At 47.0% G+C, this 24,227-nt stretch overlaps 1 protein-coding gene and 1 long non-coding RNA gene across 4 annotated transcripts; one reads left to right on the top strand and one right to left on the bottom strand.

Moving 5' to 3' along the window:
- The first annotated feature begins 5,822 nt into the window (after positions 1-5,822).
- On the top strand, positions 5,823-11,681 carry LOC130842720 (uncharacterized). 3 transcript variants are annotated; one of them, XR_009050522.1, is made up of 4 exons: positions 5,823-5,909; positions 6,210-6,329; positions 6,699-6,813; positions 7,367-11,681. It is a non-coding gene; the product is annotated as an uncharacterized LOC130842720 (long non-coding RNA). The 3 variants fall into 3 exon arrangements; XR_009050519.1 differs by having other exon boundaries at positions 5,833-5,909; positions 6,236-6,329; XR_009050521.1 differs by having other exon boundaries at positions 5,835-5,909; positions 6,179-6,329.
- Positions 11,682-23,545: 11,864 nt separating this feature from the next.
- Positions 23,546-23,869, bottom strand: LOC130841383 (bublin coiled-coil protein-like). The gene has a single exon (XM_057717566.1). The coding sequence runs from the start codon at positions 23,867-23,869 to the stop codon at positions 23,546-23,548; it is 324 nt and encodes a 107-aa protein (XP_057573549.1).
- Between the last annotated feature and the right edge of the window lie 358 nt (positions 23,870-24,227).

Below are 24,227 nucleotides of genomic sequence, written 5' to 3'. Positions count from 1 at the left end.
AATTGCTATCACTTATTGAACTCCTTCGAAGTGCTAGGAGTCTGGCTGTACCTTTTCCACTTTTTTCTCTGTTCCTACAACAGGCCTGCTACATGCTTACAATGGTCATGTTTCACAGGTGGGTTCAGTCACTTGCCTAAGGGCATAAGGCTCAGAAGTGAAAAAACAGAGATTTTAACTTCAGAGGACATGTTCTTTGTAAGTGATCCTTCAAAGTAGAGGAATGTGGAAAGAAAGACAATAAAAGGTTATGTAAGACCTGCATAATGGTTTTGCACGGCTGAAATAGAGATTTAGTTGAAAGAAGGCCTGCTAGAGCGCCTTTTTTTCCCACATCTTTATTGGAGTACAATTTCTTTACAATGTTGTGTTAGTTTTTGCTGTAAAACAGAGTGAATCAGCTTTATGTATACATATACCCCCATATCCCCACCCTTTTGAGCCTCCCTCCCACCCTCCCCACACCACCCCCCGAGGTCATCACAGAGCACCGAGCTCCTCTCCCTGTGCTCTACAGCAGCTTCCCGCTAGCCATCTATTTTACACCTGATAGTGTATATATGTTAGTGCAACTCTCTCACTTCACCCCAGCTACCCCTTCCCCCACTGTGTCCTCAACCCTGTTTTCTATGTTTCCATCTCTCTTCCTGCCCTACCACTAGGTTCATCAGTACCATTTTTCTAGATTCCATATATATACGTTAGCATACGGTCTTTGTTTTTTCTCTTTCTGACATACTTCACTATATGACAGATTCTAGGTCCATCCAGAGCTTCTTAATAGGTGTGTCTTGTGGGTAGTGGTTCCTGGATACCCCAGAGTTAATGTGTGCTACATTTGGAATGTAGCCTAATCTCACTGACACTGGTCTGAATTCCTGCTTGGTAGTCCTCAGGATGTTGAGATCGGTTACTAAATGAGAAGCATATAAGAGACCAAACTTTTCTTCTTCCCACTTCCTCTTGCCACGATGGTATCATTTAACTGAATGTTGTTGCAATAAATTATATCTATTCTTGTCATCACTCTCAGATTTTTAAAGGGTAAAAAAAGTTACCAGTTTCGGGAAGCCATTTCCACAATGATATCAAAATAGTATAAATGTCTAAGACCTTTTGTCCCAGAGGATCCACTTCCAGAAGTTTGTACTGTAGGTGGAAAACATGGCCCAATATGCCGTTCATCCCAGGAACACATTCCTTGGGAGAGGAAGTACAGCAATTGGTCCGTGCTCCCTGAAAGTCGCCAGTCTTCCCATGGGCTCCAGCACCCAAAACAGCTGGCATGATGCTCTAGAAGGGTGCAGGAGGAGAGAGAGCAAGAGTGGGTTCTGAATTGGGAGACTGGGTTGTCATATATACATTACCAATAAGAAAAAATATCAAATTGTACACTTTAAATATATGCTGTTGATTGTATGTCAATTATACCTCAACAAAAGCTCTTAACATTAAAGAGTGGGTTCTGAGGGACTCTGGGAGGCGAGGATTTCAGGCTAGAGTCTGAGTGGGGTGGCAATGTATAGCGCACCAGCTAAGAGTTGGGGGTGTGAAGGTGCTAAGGAGACCAGGAATACATGGAGGAGGGGAAGCAGCTAGGGGTCTGTTACTGGGTCCAGAGTCTACAGCCATTTGTGAATTGTCTACTCAGCTCTATTGACTGTGGACACATTGACAAATTCTTTTCTTCTGGCCAGCATGTCAGGACGTGCGTCTCTGAACAAACAGGTAAATGAGCCACAGAGATACCTTTAGGTGTAGGAGGGGCAGGTGATGAGAGCACCAGCACCAGGATGCTGTAATACTCCTGGCATTGCAGAGACAGAGGATCAAGCCAAGACCTGCTGCATCTCAGCTTCTGCACTCCTGACTCGGTCCCTATGTCTCTCCTCTTGCCATCAAGTGGTGAGCACTCCCTCAAAATCTAAGCCTTCCTTGCAGTTCTGCTGACCCTCTTCTCAGCCCATTCCCTGTCCTCTGGAGAGCTCATCTGCACCATGACTCTCACGCCAAACCTCCTGAAAGAAATCTCCACTCCGGATCTTTCTTCTTCCCTCAACTCTAGACAGTATTTCCACTCAACTGCTATTCACGTTTTTTTCCGAATCTCATCGACACCTCAAACTTCTGGCAACATGAAATCTTTGCCTTTCCTTCTTTTCTCTGCCACACTGTTCTGCCCTTGTGTCTCTTTTCCCTTGGTGGGACCACCACGCATCCAGGCAATGGCACCATCAATCTGGCAGTAGCCCCTGACTCCTTGAGCTGCCTTTCTTCACATAGCGGCCACTGCCCATACGCTCCATGCCATGTTCACCCATGTTTTCATTGAATCTTTGCAGCTCCAGCATTCGTTACCACCCAGCTGGACTCTAACAACCTTCTTGGAGCCGAATGGCCTCCCTTTTTCTGGCGATCCTCTGTTTTGATCTGTTCTGCACACTGACACCCTAAATGACAGATTGGAAAAGCAAACTGGATCTCAGTGGAGTTTAGCACATCTAACTCATGGTTCCTTCCTATGGGCCACTTATCTTTTCCTCCTTATCTTCTGCCACTTATATCATGTACTCTCTTCTCCAATCTGGCCAGAATATGTGTTCTTCCCTAGAAGGCCATGTTCTTTCACACTCCTGCTCCGGTGCACTTGCTCCTCCTTAAGCCTTTAAACTGCCTCCTCTGTCTCCAATGTGCCACATCAACTCTCGTGCAACACACATTTCAGCCTGGTGCATCCTTACCTGAGAGACAGGCCTGAGGTAGTCAGCCACATCTTTGGAACATTGTTTGCCAATTCCTCTATCAGAGCATCACGCACATTGTGCATTCCAGCGAAACCAACGCATGGAGAAGGGAGTTGATGAAATTCTCAAGGGGGAATATTCCTGGCTATCTCCTAATAAAAGGTACCACTTCAGAATCTCCTTATGTGCTATTGAATCTTCATATGTATGGTGCTGTATATTGAGTTATATTATATAAGGAAAACATAAGCTACTAAGCTGACGCATTGGAAACGGGTGTACAATTTGGGAAATTGACATATACATGAAGACATGTACAACACTTAATACATCAATAAACAGAGACTTTAGCATAGATGAAAGTAACAAATTGTGGAACAAACAATTGGAAAACTGGCCAACGTGTTGTAAGATGTGGATTATCTTATATGAATGGGTAACCACTGGACCACCAGGGACATCCCATGAATCGTAAGTAAAAAGGAATTAGAAAAAGTAGATTAGTGTTGTCAGGGATAGCATGGGAAAGCCTGCAGAAAGGAGGTGATATTTGACCAGAGACATGCATGGTGATAAGATGACAGTCATGGTTAACTTTACATGAGAGCTTAGTGTGTGTTGGGCACTGGTCTCAATGCCTTCCTTTAACTCACTAAGTGCCACGGCAGTCTGATGACGTGGTTCTGATTAGTATCCTCACTCTACCAGTTTGGAAACTGAGACACAAACAACAATGAAGGATATTCAATTTATAGGAGGAATCATTGTGTTATGAATCCAAACAGGATACCTCAAGCTCAGGTCCACAGGAATCGGCAGATAGGAAGTAAGTGATTATTGTCTGTAGACAGACCATGAATGTGGAATGAAGTATGAATGAAACAAGAATGATTGCTGGGGTCATAATGGCCATCATCAAACAATCTAGGAACAATAACTACTGGAGAAGCTGTGGAGAAAAGGGAACCCTCCTGCACTGTTGGTGGGAAGGTACCTTGATACAGCCACTATGGAAAACAGTATGGAGTTTCCTTAAAAACCTAAAAATGGAACTATTATATGACCCAGCAATTCCACTAATGGGCATATACCCTGAGAACACCATAATCCAAAAAGAAACATGTACCACAATGTTTACTGCAACACTATTTACAATAGCCAGGACATGGAAGCAACCTAAATGTCCATCAACAGATGAATGGCTACAGAAGATGTGGCCCTTATATTCAATGGAATATTACTCAGCCATAAAATGAAATGAAAGTGAGTTATTTGTAGTGAGGTGGATGGACCTAGAATCTGTCATATAGAGTGAAGTAAGTCAGAAAGAGAAAAACAAAAAGTGTATGCTAACACATATATGGAATCTAGAAAAATGGTACAATGAACCTAGTGGCAGAGCAGGAATAAAGCTGCAGATGTAGAGAACAGACTTGAGGACACAGGGGAGAAAGGGTAGGTGGGACGTAGTGAGAGAGTAGCATTGACATATATATACTCCCAAGTGTAAAATAGATAGCTAGTGGGAAGCTGCTGCATAGCACAGGGAGATCAGCTCTGTGCTTTGTGATGACATAAAGGATTGCGATAGGGATGGTGGGAGGGAGGCTCAAGAGGGAGGGGATATCGGGATATATGTATACCTATAGATGATTCACTTTGTTGTACATCAGAAACGAACACCATATTGTAAAGCAGTTATAATCCAATAAAGATGTATTTTTAAAAAATGAAAAAAAAAAGAACTACGTATTTTTCAAAAAATGAATTAGATGATGCCCACCCACATGGGGGAGGCCCTCGATTTTAGGGAGTCACCAATTCAAATGCTAATCTCATCCAGAAACACCCTCACAGATACAACCAGAAATAATGTTTAATTTGGGTATCCCACAGCCAGTCAAGTTGGCACATAAACTTAACCATCACGGTGGGTGGGGCAACATGATGGCCAAATGCATAGCACTGTGCACACCATGAAGCCTCATAACCCTCTCTGCCACATGATCTTTCCCGTGGGCAGGCAGGACAGTGGCAGCATTAAATTGTCCTTCCTAGGAGCTCTGTGCACTGTGACTATGCAGTCCAGCTCATATGACCCGGTGGTCCACGCACCATGGTAGAATGTAGATGAGTTAAACACTCAAGGTAGTCAACCTTAGGAGAGTTGCACCCTCCTGTTTGTACAATTCACAGATTGGGAGCACCTGCAGAAATCTCTCAGCAGAAGGCCTCCTGGAAAGAAGTGGGCTTCCAGTCTCACTTTGAATAGTCATGAAGCCTAGTGACCTTTGCAGCAGAGGTGTGAAGTCCCCAAATCTTTCTTCCTATACCAAGAGGAGAAATAAGTCTTCTTTCAATTGGGGTGAGAACATGGATTGAGGGAAAGAGAGGAGTTACTTATGCCTGGGCATTGAAAGGGGGGCAATATTTTCACAGATTGAAAAGTAGTAAAGCATATGAAAATTCTGAAAAGGGTGGTACCAATCCTGGGAGGCTGCTATGAGTTAGCTTATTGTCAGTTTTCCCTGGCCTTCCCCAAATGTCTGCAACCTGAAGTGACTTCTCACAATTACATTTGCAAACTTTGGGTCCTTCCCACAGTGCCCAGTCCAGTCCTATCTGATCCCAGAGCTTAAAAATGATTCCCCTGCATCTCTGCTCTGATGTGTCCCCATGTCCACATCTAATAGTAAACAACTCACATTTTGCCTGGAAGGAGTAAAGCTTGGAAGACTTTCTGGAGGGGGATGTAGTTTTTATAGGCCTGGGGAAAACTAGAGGAGCAAGATTTCCAAAGTCTGAGATGACAGGAAACAAAGGAAAAGATAGGTGCAAGGCCTAAGAAGTAGAGCGAGGCACTGAGGGATGGACATACATATAGAAAGAGATAAGAATAGGAGCAGGGATTTCGGGAATTTGGCTGGGCCTGGGGCAATGGACAGTGTCTTCTAGCAGGCCGGAAAGCAATGGACAATCACCCCGTCAATCACCGCAGGCCCACCAATGACGATGTGTGGAGGCGGGGCCATAGAAAGGATGGCGAAGTAGCCCTTGCGCATGAGCAAGCCGGTGCCCACCTGCATGGTACAGCGCGGCTTCCGTGGACCGTTCCCCTCAGTGACGAGAGAACATGGCGGCCCCCCGTCCGGACATCTCAGAAGTGTAAGTTTCATTTCTTTACCTCGTATTTGGCTGTCTGCAGTGGGCTTTGGAGAGTGGGGGAGGTGGTGTGTCCTAATATACGTGGACAGACGTGTCCCACGGGTTTCTGGAGGGACGGCCGAGGGGGTCTCTGAGGCGCGTCCCGGTGCGGTGTTGTGCCTTATGTAACAACAGGATGAAATTGTAAGCACACTTTCTTTGCTGAAATGTGAGTCTCAGACCCCCCATTAGTGCTCTTAATGTTTTGTCGTGGTTCCGTGTTGTTCTAGTCTGTCTGCCCACAGGCAAGTCTTCTTGCAGATTTGTACACTCGCCATGTCCTGCAGGACCTGTGGTGGAAAAGTCCAGTACTGGTCAGCCTCTGGGCCTGTGAAGAGAAGAGAGTGGACCTGGGACCAGCTGTCCTGAGCACCTAGACAAGTAAGGGCAGCCTTCTGTTGTGTGGGGCCACAGATGCTGGGCAGAGGGTGGCACTCGTCCCCTGTCAGCTGTCACATGATGTAAGATGGTGGTGAAGTGCCTTTCCTGGGGCTCTAGGAGAACACCGTCAGGGTCACTCCCTGGATGCTGCTTACTAACTCTGTGATGGAAACCCTGTTTCTGCAATTGATTTCTTTCACAAGGCAGTGACATCTTTTCCCAGTCCTTACTCGTGTCCTTCTGCTCACTGTGGGTGCTGCTGTTACAGCCCTATTGTCTTCTTAGAATGTCAGATTTCAAATAACCTGATCTTGAGCATGTACCATCAAAGTGTTGATCTGCCTTTTTATTCTGGTTGGAACCTCTCAGAGTAGCAGACAGCAGCAAGATGGGCTGGATTGTCGTGTTGAACGTGAACGTCGCGAAGGCAGAGGTGGTCCTGCTTGGGGGCCTGTTTTCCTATTGTGACCCAATGGATGTGGAGGTAATTTAAAGCATTTCTATCTCTGGAAAGGGGTAAAGACGGGACCCGTGGACCACGTGGGTGAGAGCACCCTCGCAGCTGTAGCGTGGGCATTTCTGTGATAGGGTTCCTGGAAACCTAGGATACAGTAGAAGTACAGCATAGGTCAATAGCCCTTCAAATCTTCCCCCTTGCATGCATTGTTGGCCACGTCATTGTTTGCAGGTATTACTGGAAGTGCACATCGGGTTTCGTCCGCAAACAGCTTGCAGTGTGTGAGTCTCAAAGTCTCATGGCTCTTTCTCACTGTCATCTTTGAGCTTCAGTCTCTCCTCTTTGGCAGAATGGGATTCATATCATGGTGTCATGGATGCTGTGAGAATCAAGTGTGATAACCTGTGTGAAGGGCATAGGTGGTGCTCAAGGAATTAGTACCCCATTTCCTGAGTCCACCTATGGGAGCAGAACATTCTGGTATTTGGTTTAACGCGTCTTCTTACCACCGCTTCCTTCTCCTGTGCAAGCTCTTTAGACTTTGGCATCATTTCATTTAAATGGTTGTTTCCTTTCTCAGGGCCAGCGCATTACCTCTGGAGTTACTCCAGCATCTCCGTGGAAACCACAGAACTAAAGACAGCCCAGGACCCCAGGCTTTTCCTTGCTCTGAGCAACGTTCTGCGCTGGTCAACTTGGACCCCTTCCGTGGAGGCTGACGTGGCTGCGCACCCGCACCTGTGAGGACTTTGTAGGGTGTGAACCTGTGCAGGCCAGAGGGTGCCTGTTCCCTGGCAGTGCCAGAAAGGTCTCTACTCTTTCCTTTTCTGTATAAATGACTTTTTTCTGTGTGGTGATTCATTTAGCAACATTCAGGTGAAGGATCTTCCTGGAGCAGGGATCGAAGGCGTTGTCCCCTGCACTGGCAGGCGGATTCTCAACCACTGTGCCACCTAGGAAGCCTCCAAAAGGAGGTTTTTCTAATTGGTGGCAGCCTCAAGATTTTGGACTCTTGAGCAGTGAGAAGGGGACACTGCTCAGTATGTCGGATGGGACCTGGCTCTCTGTGCTTCCCCAGGTGTGCATTCCTAGGCCTGCCTTGTCACTTAGCCTCCTGAGGCATGTATCTGATGCATGTGTTCTCTCTGGTGGGAATGATAATGTGCTGTAAGTTCTTGGTATGACGTTTTCCGTATCGACCTCGTGTTTGCCCCTTGTGTACGTGGGTGACAGGAAGAGAATGGATCATATTGAGCACTCTAGGGCAAGGCCTTTGAAACAGAGTGTCTTCCTTTTTATCCTGGTTCCCTGTAATATGCAGGCGGTAGCCTCACGGGGCAGCAGCAGTCATTTGAGAGGCATGTTAGCCTCCTGGAAATGTTGATGGTGGTGGGGGCCATGGTGGTGGTTGAGGTAGTGGTGATGCTAAGAAGAAAATAGCCACAGCTACCACGGATCCAAAACTGAATGGAACTAAGAACTGTCCTCCGTTCTTTTCACTGGTGTATTACCGCATGGTCTCAAACCGTGTGATTTGAGTACAACATATAATGTAAATAGATAACTCTCTATTTGGCAGAGGACCTTCATGATGTACAGAATGGCTCATTACTTTGCTATGGTAACAGAGGCGAGTCAAACTGTATAGGGGGCATTAGAGCTGGCTTAGCTGGCCCCATATCTTGTGATGTTCATCACTAAGCTGCAAGAAGCGTTCTTAAGTAACATTTTCTTGCTTGAGAAATCAGTGGTTTTCCACCCCTCCATCTCCGTTGCATTTCTAGTCCATATGGTTACCCAGAGGCCGCACAGTGTGCCTTTGCATTAGTAGAAATAAGTGGTAATGAAAATGGTCTCCCAATGTGGGAGAACACATATTGAATGCAACGGATTTCCTGGCTGACTGGCCAGCCAGTTTGATTGTCTGTTCTTTTGGAGAGAGACTTGCAGAGGTTACAGGGTCAGGTGAGGGGAGGAGCTCTTCTGATCAGGAAAGATGGAATGGCATATAGGATATGGTCCCTCCTTCAGAGGCCTGCCGTCTGCAGGTAGGGAGAGGACAGGGAAGAGCAGCACAGGATGTAGCTGCTCATAGAGATGGAGGACAAGGGACTGCAGTGTGAACGGTATGAGAAGCTTCGCGTTTTCAAGGAAGTGTTTCCTTCCCTTCTACATTCCTGGTGCTGCTTGGGCTCTGCCTAGCATGGGCACCGAAGATAGTACACACTGTTGTGTGTGATGTAAGAATAAATTTCCTTTTGGCAAAGGTGAGACTTTTTTTGATGGGGGCTGTTTCCTAGTTTCCAGCCTTCATGGGAATGTTCCACTTCACTTTAGGAAATGCTTGTATTCCTGCTTTATTCTCTGTGCTGCCTCTAGCTGTGAAAAGTAGCCCCGGAAATGTGCCCTTTCCCCCTCCTCTGCTGTGGCCTGGTTCAGTAATCTGAGGGAGTCTCCCGGGAGGCACCTGCTGATGTTGAATTCTTCTGGTGAATAATCGCACTACTTGAGTTTGCCACTCTGCTTTTCCTGCTGAGAGTGAGCTGTGTTCCACAGAGAGGCTAGTGAACGTGAGCTTCTGTTGCTGGTAGGTGTTTCTGATGTCCCAGCCAGACTCTTCTTCCTTCCACACTCCCCCGGCTCAGATGCCTCGCCAACTCCTAAAGAAAGTGTGTACTGGCAATGGCGGCATCCGGGGCGTGGGAAATGTTGGGTCCTGGGTGGATGTTGGCCGTGGCCTGTTGTCAGGCTTCTGTGCCCCTCTGCAGAGCAAGGGCGTGTTGGGAACCCAGGCGAATCCTGACTCTCTGTGAGGGAACGTGATTGGGTTTTATGCCAGCCTGGCCACATTGACTTCCAGCAAACTTCTTCTGAGCACACTCTGCACGATGCTTGGAAGAAAGAGGTCACGTGGGTCCTGTCAATGATCCCTATGTGAAGCCGGGGCCATTTGGATCCTCCGGGGCAGGTGCAGATGAGCCTGCGTGTCCAGGAACCTGCTGGGTGAGGTGTCCAGGCTGGAGGATGAAGCCCTCCTCTTCCCCTTGGTGAAGAGGGCCTACAGCCCCAGGCGGTAGCTGTCCCTTCCCCTGTCTGTCTGCTGGAAAGCGTTGCTGCTTGGTGGTCTGGCCTCTCACCATTTTTGTCTTCCTCTATTGGGAGGCGGGTGACATTGTCTCAAGGGCACCTTGTCTACGAGCCCTCTCAAGGAAGAGGGTGTTTTCCACACGGCAGTGTGTGGGGGGATTATGCATCGTGTGTGGTGATGGCCTACTGGAGGGGGAGAGGATAGGGGTGTTGAGTTTGGGAGAAGGGGGGTGCTGTGGTTTCCCCATTTCAGGCTTTTCTTTCTCTTCAGTAGCGAAGTCTCTTCCCAGAGGGGATACGAGGAGGCTCTGAGAGTATAAGGAAACATTGAGTGGGGAGGACCAGGGGCTTTGGTGTGAGAATTGTGGTGGACGTGGTGGGTTCAGGGGATGGCTCCCGTCCCCTTGCCCCATTCCCTCACACTACCTTTGGGTGGCCATGGCTGTGTCATAGGAGATAGCAAAGCACAGGATGCATGTGAAGTGAGAAATGTCTCACCTTGTGAAGCTGCGACCTTAATATTGGGAGCAGGTCCTCAGCTTTCATTTTCCAGTGAACTGTGGGCCTCTCTGCCCGGAGGAAGTATTGGTGTCTCTGCCGATTCCTGTGCACTGCAGGTGCTTATGTTGATGTTTTTTTCCCCCGAGGTGTCTTCCTCTTTCCTGTAGTGTTGTGGGCTCTTGGGCACTGCTTATGGGGTTCATTTTATGATCTAGCAGAGTATAGCTGAGTTTCTGTTCTCTGCTACCTAAATTGTTCCCTCTTTAACTAGTTCTCACCCATGACAAGGATATTTGCTGCCAGGTCCTTGAGGGAACATTCCTGGGTTTTCACATTGGCAAGAAGCATTTTTAGTTTCTAAAAAAGATGTTCCTCTTTCCTGTAGCTTTATGGGCTCTTGGGCACTGCTTATGGTGTTCATTTCGTGTTCTTCAGGAGGGTCTAGCTGAGTTTCTGGTCTCAGCTGCCTAAGTTGTTCCCTCTTTAGCTAGTTCTCACCCATGACAAGGATGATTGCTACCAAGTCCTTGAAGGAACATTCCTGGGTTTTCACATTGACAAGAGGCTTACTGAGCTTTTAAAAAGATTTGCATACATTGCAAAGAGGCAGAGAAAGAACTGACACATTTTCCAGAGTAAATCCTCTAAGAAAAGGGAGGGATGGAAGCCTGCTGTCTGTTTTGAACAGCGACAATTAAAGCATTCTCTTTTTTTTAAGATGCTTTTTATGGGAAGCATTTTTAAAGTTCTTATTGAATTTGCAATCATGTTGCTTCTGTTTAAGTTTTGGTTTTTTGGCCAGGAAGCATGTGGGATCTTAGCTCCCCGACCAGGGATGGGACACGAGCCTTCTTCATTGGAAGACAACGTCTTAACCCCTGGATCGCCAGGGAAGTCCCAAATCTTTGTTTCTGAGTTGTCGTACTTTGTATTTGTCCTCCAAATGCTACCATGAGATACCAGGTCCCCCCAGGTGTCTGCCCCCCACAAATGGTGGTTCCTGAGTCCTGGCCAAAGGCAGGCCTGTGCAGGGAACTTCCTTAAGTGGAACTTGTGCCAATGGTACCTCAAGGAAAAGGAATAAGTAGGGGTCATTGTTCACCCTTCGTCTTCCATATGCTTTTACCAATACCTGTACTCTTATGGCAAGTTCTCTGTGGTCAATTGGAGTAAGCAATGCAACCTCAGGCCTTGTGTACATATGATTTCATTTGCTAACGTCTTGGCAAGTGGAGATGTACTGTACTCTCATGTCTTCCCTTTCCTGAGTGTCTTGGAGGAACAAACCCAGTTGGCAAAGGAATCTGTAAAATACTTGTGTCTTTCAATAAAATGTGTATGTTGGAAAAGCTCCCACTGGTGGATATTATTATTCACAGTGACTACAAGCATGATCGTGAAAGATGTGGGTGTGTGTGTGCATCACACGCTGTACCAGGTGGGCTCTGAGCTCGGTCATCTGGGGCTTTCATGTCAGGGGGATGGTGGCAGGCTGAGGGGTCTCCAGGCCGGGATTAAAGTTCTCCCCTTGTTAAGGTATGAAAGCTCATAGGTAATCTGTGACCTTCCTATGTGAAGTGATCCTCTTGGCCACTGCATGAGGACCACAAATACATGGCTGGATATTATGTTCTGCAGAGCATCCAGACATCATGGGGCACAGAACTGGAAGCAGTGAGCACACAGGTAACTCCTGGTTCAGCCTGTATGAGAATCCAGGTCCCTTTAATGTTAGGACTTTTTGCTATGTCAAACTCACTACCAGTCTTCAGATGGAGAGAAGCTAAAGACGTAACTCATTGGCAGATTCTTTCTTCTTTTGTCTAGTGCTTCAAAATATGAAAACTCTACCCACTCTTTGTGTAAAATTTCCAATACTACATTTACATTTCCTCTGTATAGCTGAACATGGTCTAAACATATTATCAATTAGCCTTTTTTAAAAAAATATTTATTGTTTTGTGGTTGCACTGGGTGTTAGTTGTGACAGTCAGTCTCCTTATATGTGGCATGTGAACTCTTAGTTGAGGCAGACATGTGGGATGTATTTCCCTGACCAAGAATCAAACACAGGCCCCCTGCATTAGAAGCACAGAGTCTTCTCCACTGTGCCATTAGGGAAGTCCATATCAATGAGCCTTTTAATTGGCAATTTTGTACTGGGATTCTAATCCCAGAGAATTTTAAGAGATGTTTTCATCTGCCTAATGAACCTTTGGCCTTGTGGTCTTTCAAATCTTCCCCCTGGGGAAAAGCAACACTGTGCTGCTCTCTCCTGACTGAAGGTGTGCCCTCTGGGTAGGTGGGTACCGGCGTCTCCCCAAGATTTCATAAAGATCTGAGGCTGCCGGTGTCAGCAACTCCGTTCTTGCCATCTGGTCCAAAGGGCCCCAAGCTGCAAGGTGTCACGTTCTGCCTGAGAGTTCCTCAGCATGTGGGGGTCAAATGTCTTCTGCTCTCTCATCACAGTTGGAATTTATTTATTTATATCGTTATTACTGTTGTGGTCCAAGCGCGGGTGGGAAAAGAATTTCCAGACACAAGGCAGAATACATGAAAGACAGAGTATATTAGAGAGAAGGGTCACAGCAAGAAGAGCGGGCCGCCTTCTTGGTCTGCAGGGAAAGTCAACAATGAGCATGAGTTGCTTGCCTGTGTTTACAGCCAGGGAACCTGTGGTTATCTGCTGCCCTGGGTAGAGTATGTGTACTCTTAGGGTGCTGAGTGGGAGAACAATGGGGCAAATATCTCTCCTTCTATGGGATGGGCAAGGGACAGGGCATGCTGCTCGGGAGGGCTCTGGGACCTTGCAATGGCTGCCTTGTACAGAGAGATAACAGTGTAACTCTCTGTTCAGGCAGTATTGGCCCTTTGAGTCTATCTTGTTCTTTGTCCTTGGAGCACAGCACATTTCCCCTCTTTTTATTTAGAGGGCCAATTCTTTGTCCCCATTGGATACCCTGCTCATGTCTGTCTATCTGCCTAGCTCCCTCTCAGGTGTTGGGGAACCCTGTTTGTAAGGGAAAGGGGTGATGATGTCTCTGGCTGCCTCCTGCTGGACCGGGGTGTGCCAGGGCCCTGGGTCTGGTTACCTGCTCCCTGTAGGGTATGCCTAGGGAGCGGTGGGGGCTCCATGGAACGTGATGTCAGCTTCTTCACGTGTTGTCCAGCCGATATTCTCATCGCATTAGCACTTAGAGGTTTATTTGTTATATCCTAGAAGGGTCAAACTTCACAAAGAGGTTAAAAATACATGGCCCGAAGATCAGTGGAAGTATGACCTAGAAAAGGGCCGAGGCATGACCAGATATTAATCTTGCAATCCCACCAGTCGAATCCCCCAGAGGCTCCTTTGGTATAAAGCCTGGTAGCTCTTTCAATAATATCCCAAAAGTTAGCTTGAATTTTGCCCAAATGGTTGACAAAAAATGCAGCATTCCTCCTTAAACATAGCACAGGTCCTCCCTTGGTTGGCTGTTAGTAAGTCTGAAGCTCTCCTATTCTGCAAAACCACTCCTGCTAGAGAATTTATTCGTCCTTGTAGCCTGTTAATGTGAGCTGCTAGGTTAGTAATCTGTTGAATGAGTTTGAGAGAGAGCTGTCGGGCAGTGAAAATAGAGTTAGGAGTCCTGTTGAGCCTGTTCCCATCCCAATGACATGCCTAGGATTGACATTACAGTGAGGGCTGCCCGCTTCCGTTTATGTGATTGAGAGTTTAAGGGAAGCAGGATACGGTCATTTATAAGGGGAAGCTTAGGAATAACGTATGTAAGGGTCCAGGTCCCCGTCCAGTTGGCTGGAAGACGTAAATAGGCATTGGATCCGCAGAGGAAACAGGTGCAATTTGTGGGGTGTAAGCAGACGTCTACAGTGATGTTGAAGTAGCCTGTCCCTAAATGGGTACGGGAAGGTTCTGTGCCCTCATAGGTGGTAGCTACAGTCATGGCAGCTAAGGGGGAGAGGCAAGCAATCCTTGAGGGGTGGGAGGAAAAGTCATAAGCCCAGTAGGAAGAAGGAATAGTAGGGGTGCACGCAATGTCATCGTCCTCGGGTGTCTTGAGTTTCCTGCAGTCTTCTTGTTAAATATTACAGAGTTGGAACCAAATACTGTGGTTCTGATAGAGACAGTTTGGGGATGGGGTGGGGCACATGAAGGTCCCAAAGTAGCTAGTTTTGTCCAATCGGTGGTGACATTAGGAGCTTTGGGGAAGAAAATGTAGAAAGGGGAATCAGAATAGTAAGTAAGGGGATGGTTTGTTCTATCATCTGTTAGAGGGAAAACCATGATCGGTGTGTCTCTATTGCTTAGTTGGTCCAATATTTCTTGAGGGCTTGCTGGGCTCTTTCCACCTTGCCTGACAGCTGAGGACACCATGCTGAGTGAATACAATGACTGCTTTGAAGGGCCTCACTGACCCCTTGAGTTAGACTTGAAATAATGGCAGGGTCATTGTCTGATTGTAAAGAGTGTGGTAGCCCGAACCAGAGTATGATATGTTTCATGAGAGTCGTAGGAACCTCAGATTTTCTCTCGGTTTTAGTGGCGAAGACCTTTATCCAACCCCTGAAGTTGTCCACTATGACTAGCAGATATTTGAAGGCTTTACAAGGGGGCATGTAGGTGAAATCTATCTGCCAATCTTCTCCTGATTGGTTGCCTGCCTTTGGATCGGATGAAATAGCAGGGAGCGGGGAGGGAGGGGTGTTATACCCCTGTGGGTTGGCCTGGTGACAGACGGGACAGGCCTGGCATATAGATTGGAGGGTAGAGAGGATTCCTTTTCCTGGAAATATTGTGCCTATCAGTGTGTAGATGGAATTGGGTCCTAAATGTGTAGCCCGATGAAGGTGGTTTGGAATCTTCCATTGGGAGGCTTCTGGTAAAAGAAGTTTGTTGTCTGGGCTTTGTAGCCACCCTTCAGGGGTTAGAGTGAACCCACAGTTTTCTCCCTCTTTAGGTTCTGATGTGAGTACTGTGGGGTGATGAGTCCAAACTTGGGATCAAGGGAGCCTGTAGGACACGTTGGGGGGCCCTTTTGGCCTCTCTGCCTGCCATATGATTTCCTTTAGTTATGAGGGATGGTTCCTCTTGGTGTGCCCTGCAGTGGATGGTAGCTATTTCCTTAGGGGAGATAATGGCCTCTCTAATAGGTCCAGGATTCCTGGTCCATGCTTGACTGGGGTGGTATGTGGGGTTAGTAGGCACCTTTCCTTCCAAAAGGCTGCATCAGCTTGGAGAACATGGAAGGTGTATGCTGAGTCTGTGTAAATGTTCATTCGAAGTCCTTTCCCAATTGGAGTGCTCTAGTTAGTGCCATAAGCTGTGCTTTCTGGGCAGAGGTGGCTGCCCCATGGAGTGGGCCTGTCTCTACTACCCCTATTGAACTGACTATTTCAAATCTGAAATGCTTCGACCTTCTTTAATAAAATTCTTACCCTCTGTTCACCATTCTGTGTCTGGATCGAGTAAAGGGGTGTCTTGTAAACCTTGTCTTGCACTGTAGGCCTGATCAATAATTTCTAGATAGGAATGTAGTAGGGGGGTGTCAGCATTTTGATTGGGCAAGAGTGTGGATGGGTTTAGAGGGGTGGTGTCCCATACCTCCGGGGTACTTGGTGGAGGATATGGGGTGGGATATTAGTTAGAGTAGGCTTCGTGGTGGTTGTTAAGGCCATATTTCCTGGAGGAAATGATAAAGCAGCTTTAAGTTTTGGTAAAAGGTCTTGGCCTAAGAGAGGTGTAGGATACCATTGCAACAAAAAGAATAAAATACCTAAGAATAATCCTAACCAAGGAGGTAAAAGACCTGTACTCAGAAAACTATAAGACACTAATGAAAGAAATCAAAGACGACACAAACAGATGGAGGGACATACCATGTTCTTGGATTGGAAGAATCAACATTGTGAAAATGACTGTACTACCCAAAGCAATTTACAGATTCAATGCAATCCCTATCAAATTACCAACGGCATTTTTCACAGAACTAGGACAAAAAATTTTACAATTTATATGGAAACACAAAAGACCCCGAATAGCCAAAGCAATCTTGAGAAGGAAAGACAAAGTTGGTGGAATAAGGCTTCCTGACTTCAGGCTATACTACAAGGCTACAGTGATCAAGACAGTATGCTACTGGCACAAAAACAGAAATATAGGTCAATGGAACAGGATAGAAAGTCCAGAGATAAACTATAGTCAACTAATCTATGACAAAGGAGCCAAGGATATGCAATGGAGAAAAGGCAGCCCCTTCAATAAGTGGTGCTGGGAAAGCTGCACAGCTACATGTAAAAGAATGAAATTAGAACACTCCTTAACACCATACACCAAAATAAACTCAAAATGGATTCAAGACCTCAGTGTAAGACCAGACACTATAAAACTCCTAGAGGAAAACATAGGAAGAACACTCTTTGACATAAATAACAGCAAGACCTTTTTTGATCCACCCCCTAGAGTAATGGAAATAAAAACAAAAATAAATAAGTGGGACCTAATGAAACTTCAACGCTTCTGCACAGCAAAGAAAACTATAAGCAAGACGGAAAGACAACCCTAAGAATGGGAGAAAATATTTGCAAATGAATGAACAGACAAAGGATTAATCTCCAAGATATATAAAGAGTTCGTGCAGTGCAATATCAAAAAAACAAACAACCCAATCAAAAAATGGGCAGAAGACCTAAATAGGCATTTCTCCAAAGAAGACATATGGATGGCCAAGAGGCACATGAAAAGCTGCTCCACATCACTAATTATTAGGGAAATGCAAATCAAAACTATAATGAGGTATCACCTCACACCGGTCAGAATGGGCATCATCAGAAAGTGTACAAACAGTAAATGCTGGAGAGCGTGTGGAGAAAAGGGAACGCTCTTGCACTGTTGGTGGGAAGGTAAATTGATATACCCACTATGGAGAACAGTATGGAGGTTCCTTGCACAACTAAAAATAGAGTTACCATATGACCCAGCAACCCCACTCCTGGGCATATACCCAGAGAACACCACAATTCAAAAAGACACATGCACTCCAATGTTCATTGCAGTACTATTTACAATAGCCAGGACGTAGAAGCAACCTAAATGCCCCTCAACAGATGAATGGATAAAAAAGCTGTGGTACATATATACAATGGAATATTACTCAGCTGTAAAAAGCAATGAAACTGGGACATTTTTAGAGACATGGATGGACCTAGAGACTGTCATACAGAGTGAAGTGAGTCAGAAAGGGAAAAACAAATATTGTATATTAACACATATATGTGGAATATAGAAAAATGGTACAAATCAACCCGTTTGCAAGGCAGAAACAGAGACACAGATGTAGAGAGCAAACATATGGACACCAAGTGGGGAAAGCGGGGAGGATTGGGGGGAATGAACTGGGAGACTGGGATACCAAATTGTGCACTCTAAATACATGCAGTTTGTGGATGAATAATATTATTCATCCACAAATAACAAATGAAGTATTGATATATGCAACAGCATGGATGATCCTTGAAAACATTATGCTATGTAAAAGAAGCCAGACGAAAGGCTGCATATTGTATTATTTCATTTATATGAAATATCCACAAAAGGCAAATATCTAGAGACAAAAAACATATTACTTCTTGCCAGCGTTTGGGAGGAGAGGAGAATGGCTATAACAAATTTATTGGTATGGATTTCCATTTGGGGTAAAGAAAAATTTTGGAACTAGATAACAGTGATGGTTTTGAATGTATTAAATGCTCCTGAATTGTACACTTATTAAAATGTTTTAAATGGTGAATTTAATGTCATGTACTTTTTAACATGATAAAAATAATAAACCATTGTTGTGAATATAGGACTATGTAACATTTAATCATCTTTATTTTATGAATTAAAATGTGTTTTTCAAATAAAATGCAGAACTGAACAAAAAAAGTAAATATATGCAGTTTTTTGTCTGTTAACTGTATCTCAATAAAAGTTCTTAAAAAAAGGAAAAAAAGAGAGAGGTGTAGGACAGGCCAGAAAAACTAGTAAAGAGTGTGTGAATAGAGTATTTTCAAGAGAACAAGTTAAGGGAGGTGTAAAGCAGCCATTAGAGGATTGTCCGCTTATCCATTTTAGGAGGATTGAGGAAAGGTGAGTGGGACCAGAGAAGGACGTCAGGGCTAAATAAGTAACCCCAGTGGCCGTGAGAAAGGTTATAGTAGCCCCTGCCACATCCAGGGTTACCCGGGGCTCCTCTCTTCTTACAGGGAATAGATAGAGCCCCAGGCACCTTCGGTCATCCACACCCAGGAGCCCCAGCTCTTAAACGCAATCTGGTTCCTGCTCCTGAGAGTCAGATGCCACCGTCAGGGGAAATTGGCCTTGATTTTGGCCCAGAGTGCCAGATTCCGAAGTACCCCACGTGTTTGGTGGTTCTGACGTTGGCCCACCCGCTTGAGGGCAGAGGGACAGCTCCTTTCCAATGGCCCTTTTGGCGACAGTAAGGGCATGGGGTGTAGAGTGGTGGGGTGTGGCAATTCCTGACAGCCTGCCCCTGCTGACTGCACTGGTAGCAGGTCAATGGTAGTTTCTGAGAAGAGGGAGAGAGTCCCATGGGCCCCTGTCATGGGAGAGACTGAGTAATGGCAGGGACCATATATTGAGCATGTCACTGTAGTCTTTCTTCCTCTCTGAGTTCTCCCCTATTTCTTGAAACCTCTTCCCAGTTGTTAAAGACCTTAAAGGCCGTGCCAAGTGGACAGAGAATGGGGTTTGTGGGCCCTGTTCTAGTTTCTGTAATTTGTCTTATGTCAGGGAATGCCTGGCTTATACAGTGAACTGCAAGAGTAGCGTGACCTTCCGGGCTCTCGGGGTCTAGCTTGGTGTGTTTCCTCATAGCCTCTGCTAATCGGGCCTGAAAAGGGGCTGGATTCTCACAGGGTTCTTGTGTAACTTCTCTGAGATTATTATAATTTACAGATTTGTTAATGGCCTTTTTCATACCTTCTAAGAGACAGGTAATCATGCAATTTCTCCTAGTGAGCCCTCCTAGTCGCCCATTTTCACTTGCTTCCTATTTCCATCCTGGGTCTGCCTGTGGGAGTGCTTCTGCCCCTGCTGGATTCTCATTAGGATTTCATGTTTGTGCCTCCTCTGCCCACGCCTGAGCCAAGGCCCTGTCCTGGTCCTTTCCTCATGGGTACAGCAGGTAGTTAGGACTGCATGAATATCTTGCCAGGTTAGGTCAAAGGCGATGGTAAGGGCCTGTAGTTCCTTGATACAAGTGGAGAGGTCGTGGCTAAAGGAGCCTCGTTTACCCTGGATATGAGAGAGATCAGACATGGGGAGGGGGACGTGAACTCTGCTAGTTCCTAGGTCTGCGTTAGCGACCTCTTGTAGGGGATGGATATTGGAGCTTGGTTCAGAGCATTGGGTTGCCTGTGACCGAGTGTGGGGAGGGAAAGGAAGATTTGCATCCAGGTATGGAGGTAGAGGTTGGGGCTAGAAGGTTGCAGACGGGGTGCATGTGACGTGGGGCAAGAAGGGTCATCTGAACTATCTGGTGGAGGGGGAGGTGGGGAGGGGCCAGGTAGTGAAGCTGATAGAGGGGGAGAAGGGGGAGGACGAGGCAATACAGCAGCAATGGGGAGACATTTGTGACAGGAGTCCCTCAGGCTCGGATTCGGATTGAGGGCCATGAAGGCCTGGATATACGGAACCTCAGAATGTTTTCCGAGTTTGCGATAATGGAGACCAAGGTGGAGGATTGTGTTATAATTTAGTGTCCCACTAAGAAGCCATTGCTCTTCGTCCCCCAGTTGGTAATGGGGCCAACTCATGTCACAGAAGAAGCCGAGCCTCTTCTTTTTGAGATTGTCTCAGTCCAATTTCTTCCACTTCCTGAGAATATAACAAAGAGGTGAGTCTAAGGGGATAGACATACTTGAAAGCATTCTTAGCCCTGATGCCGTAGAAGGGGGAGGGTGTACTGAGAATGCCTGACGGGTAAGAAGGCGTCCCCCGGTCTCTCAGTGATGTCTCGTGTGACTAAGGCACCAGTGAGAACTGTGCACAAAATGACAACCGGCTTGGCAGTGATGTCCAACTGAGAGAGGTGGTCTGTGAGAAACAACGTGACTGAGGCCCCTGTGAGAAACCGTGCATCTAAGGTACCAATGAGGATGGGGAAGGGAGTCCCAGTGGTTAGCCGGGAATTGACTCACTGTTAGAAGATCCTCAGGGAAGGCAGAAGTTCTCAGGATCTAGAAGTGACCAGGTCCTTTGGAGTCACTCCAGGGCAGAGGAAAGGAAGTGGAAGTAACAAGACAAGAAGATTGAGGGTCCCGCCTTCTAATCCTACCAAGGAGGCGGTGGCCAAGGGACTGTGGGCTTTGTGTTTTATTTCAACCACTGTGTGCCTCACATTGCACTGAAGTTGTCTTGATGGGGGCAGATGCTCTAGTAGCCTGGTCTGTTCTGTGACCCCTTATCCTTTCATGGGAGTCTCCAAGCTGCAGGAGCCCTAATGGCTTTAAAATGCCTGACCCATGCCTTCACAAATCAATTGGCCTAGTCCTCAGTCAGAAGGAAGACCAAAGTACCTTCACAGGTTCTGGGTGGAGGTTGCTGGGGCAAAGGGAGCTGTGGAGGCTTTGGAACACACCAGGGTGTGGCCCTGCCCAGAGTTCCTCTGTTGCTGCCACAGCCACTTGCCTGTTCACAGAGGGTCCCAAGGAATGAGGAGGGGAGGTGAGGGAGGAGATCCCCTGCAGGAGAATTCCCCATACGGACCACCAAATGTTGTGGTCTGAATGCAGTATGGAAAAGAATATCCAGACACAAGTCAGAATGCAAGGAAGACAGAGTTTATTAGAGAGAGGGGGTCACTGCAAGAACAGTGGGCTGACTTCCTAGGAGGCTGGGAAAGTCAACAATGAGGATGAGTTCCTTGCCTGTGTTTATCGTCAGGGAACCTGCGGTTATCTGCTGACTGGGCAGCATAAGTATAGTTTCAGTGTGCTGAGCGGGAGAAAAATGGGGCAAATATCTTTCCTTATATGGGATGGGCAAGGGACAGGGCATGCTGCTTGAGAGGGCTCTGGGACATTGCAATGGTTGCCTTGTACAGCATGATAGAGTCCTGTAACTCTTTGTTCTGGCAATATTGGCCCTTTGAGTCTATCTTGTTCATTGTCCTTAGAGCACACCACAGTTACTACTTACTCCTGTGTTAAAGAATGTCTGTCTACTAAGATGGGACCTACACTACTTAGCTATGCAAGTCCAAGCCAACAGCCAAGAAAGGAACTTGGTGTTATTTGGGGGGTTACTTCTCATGTGCATCTTAACACAGGATCAGCAGGTATTAATGATTTAATTAATTAATTCACAGTTTGAGTGTTTTCCATAAGAACAGAGAATTTTGGACCTGGGGAAGGCTAGAGAGGTGTGTGATTTCTTGCATTTATTGAGGGCTTTTTATGGCCAGGCTGTATGTGTCTCCCTCATGACCATTGTTGGGAGAAATGTGATGATGAAAGGGAATCTATTCTGGGCACTGGATATCCTGACACTCAGAAATAGGGCTCTCGGTGCCCAGGCACATGTATGTAGCTGTATACACAACTCTGGCCCATGTGTGCACATGTAGAAGTCCATTATTCTGGTGGAGGTCAAGGGTCTCTGATCATCCCCAAGGCTCAGGCCCCTCCGCATACTCAAGTGATCGCTTCCCTTTTCTACTCTCCCATTTCCCTGAAAGTGGCATCAACTTGGAGATGAGTGATTATCTGTCAGGCAGCATGTAGGAAGTAGGGATGGCTAGGGGGCCCGCCCAGTCTGGGTTCCTTTTCTGCTTTTTGTTCTCATTGCTTTCCCCACACCAGGAAGGCCAAGACCAGAAAGGCATGGAGCACCTTTCTGCCAATATTTTGGGCAGTGACTAGTGATTATCCCATGACCTTCAGGGATGGTCTTCCAGGCACTGTTGGGATTTTGGTGAGGCCCTGAGCAAGGATGGACTCAGGCCTGGAAGTGAGTGTCCTGGAAGCCCCCAGGGCAGAAGTCTTCTGCAGACACAGGCAGATGACGGGCTGGTCTGTGCTGCTGGTCCAGTGCTGGTATCACCTTCAGCCTTCCCCCCCCCCATTCTTTTTTCTGTCCCTGTACCCCTCTATCTGTGTCTGTATCCATCTATCTGTTTCCCATGGACACAGGGTACAATTCTGCCCTGGTGTCCAGCCAGAGAGGCAGAAACATGAAGGTCTGATCCCTACTGTGTGGGGTCTGAGTTTCTCTAGTGATCCAGGCAGGTGATCTGGGTCACCTTTGGGCAGCCATTACTCTTTCAGATGTAGGTCTACTCTCGGAGCCTGTCCCAAGTCTCAAAACATGACCCAAGGCTATTCATACGCCCTGGCCCAGCACTATGGTGGGGCAGCATGGAGTCCTCCTCGTGAGGGGAAGGAGGAGGGCGGCCATTCTGACAGGAACCATCCACAGTTAGGCTGAACTTCAAGGTTAAGGGCACAGTCCTCAGCCAGACTGCCCTCACTTCAGACACCAGGCACAAGCCAGGGGTTACCAGGGACACCCTCACAGTGACCCACTGACAGGTGGGCCAAGTTCTTCATCAGGCAATCCACAGAGGAAAGGTACAGATGCGCAGGGACCATTCCATATCATTTTCATTCAAATTTTATTCAAACACATTCAGACAAAGAAATTAAGCATGATTTTGCCTGATAAGTTTTGCAATGACTGTTGAAAAATCTAACCTTCAGGATGTAGGAAAACAGGTACCATGATTCTATTCATGAGTGGGTGAAAAACGGTAGAAATCTGCTTAAGGAGGTTTGTAAGTATTGTATAAAAATTGAGAAAGAGAAAGACTTCTTTTTCCTTTTTTCTCTTTTCCTTTTTTTTTTTTTTTTTTGGTGTTGGAGATGCGTTTAATGGGGACACTCAAGGCCTGGGCAGAGGGAGGGTTGTCCAGGATTTGGGAAGACAGGCAAAGTGGGTGGGTCACTGGCCCACATTTGGCCCCAAGGGGGGATGCCTGGAGTTGCAGGTTGGCCCAGACATGCCAAGGGAAGTAGCAGAAGGATAGCTTAGGCAGGCAGACATTCCCCCCCTCCCCGCCCCCCCCCCCCCCCCCCCCGCAAGAGATCTGTAGGGCAGCCCTTGAAAATGTATCTAAGCCAGGTGGTGAGTGCTCAGGATAGAGCCTAGCTCAGGGAGGCAGGGCTGAGACCCAGCTAGGGGTTTCCAAAGCTTAGGGGCTGGCATTGCTGGTGCCTCCATGAGCTGCTGCTGGAACTCAGGGCGTAACAGCCGGTTGGATTCAAGCAGCTCCTGGAGGGAGGGGTGGAGGTGGTCATTCTTCTCCTCTACATGGTCTGTACAGGAGTTGATCTGATCCAACATAGAGTGGATGGCAGCATATTCTGCTTCCCGGAAGCTGTCGTTCTCCCCTTCCGTCCCCACCGGCATGCCCAGGTGCCTGCTGGCGCCCGACATTGCGGGCTCGGGTGCAAGGGCCGCGCCACGGTGGAAGGCAAGGACGGTTGCGTGGACAGGTGGTGCGAGGGGACGCGTGGCTGGGCAAGAGGCTCGGGGTTCGAGACAGGAGGGCGAGGGCAGGGCAGGGCAGGGAGAGATGGATGACACTTGGGCTGGGGCTGGGGCAGAGGCGGGGTTAGGCTGTGGATGAAACGCGCCGGGGGTGGGGGGGTGGGGGGAGGGCAGACAGGGAAGGCAGCTGATGAAACTAGAGGGGAAGGCTGAATGAGTTTTCTTGAAGTAATACTTTACAGTGGTGAACAAAAGCTTTAGGACCAAATATAAACAACAATTAAAACCATTTCTCGATTTTAGA

The sequence above is a fragment of the Hippopotamus amphibius genome, chromosome X, assembly GCF_030028045.1.
Source record: "Hippopotamus amphibius kiboko isolate mHipAmp2 chromosome X, mHipAmp2.hap2, whole genome shotgun sequence".
Lineage (NCBI taxonomy): Eukaryota > Metazoa > Chordata > Mammalia > Artiodactyla > Hippopotamidae > Hippopotamus > Hippopotamus amphibius.
This window is presented reverse-complemented; position numbering and strand designations above follow the sequence as displayed.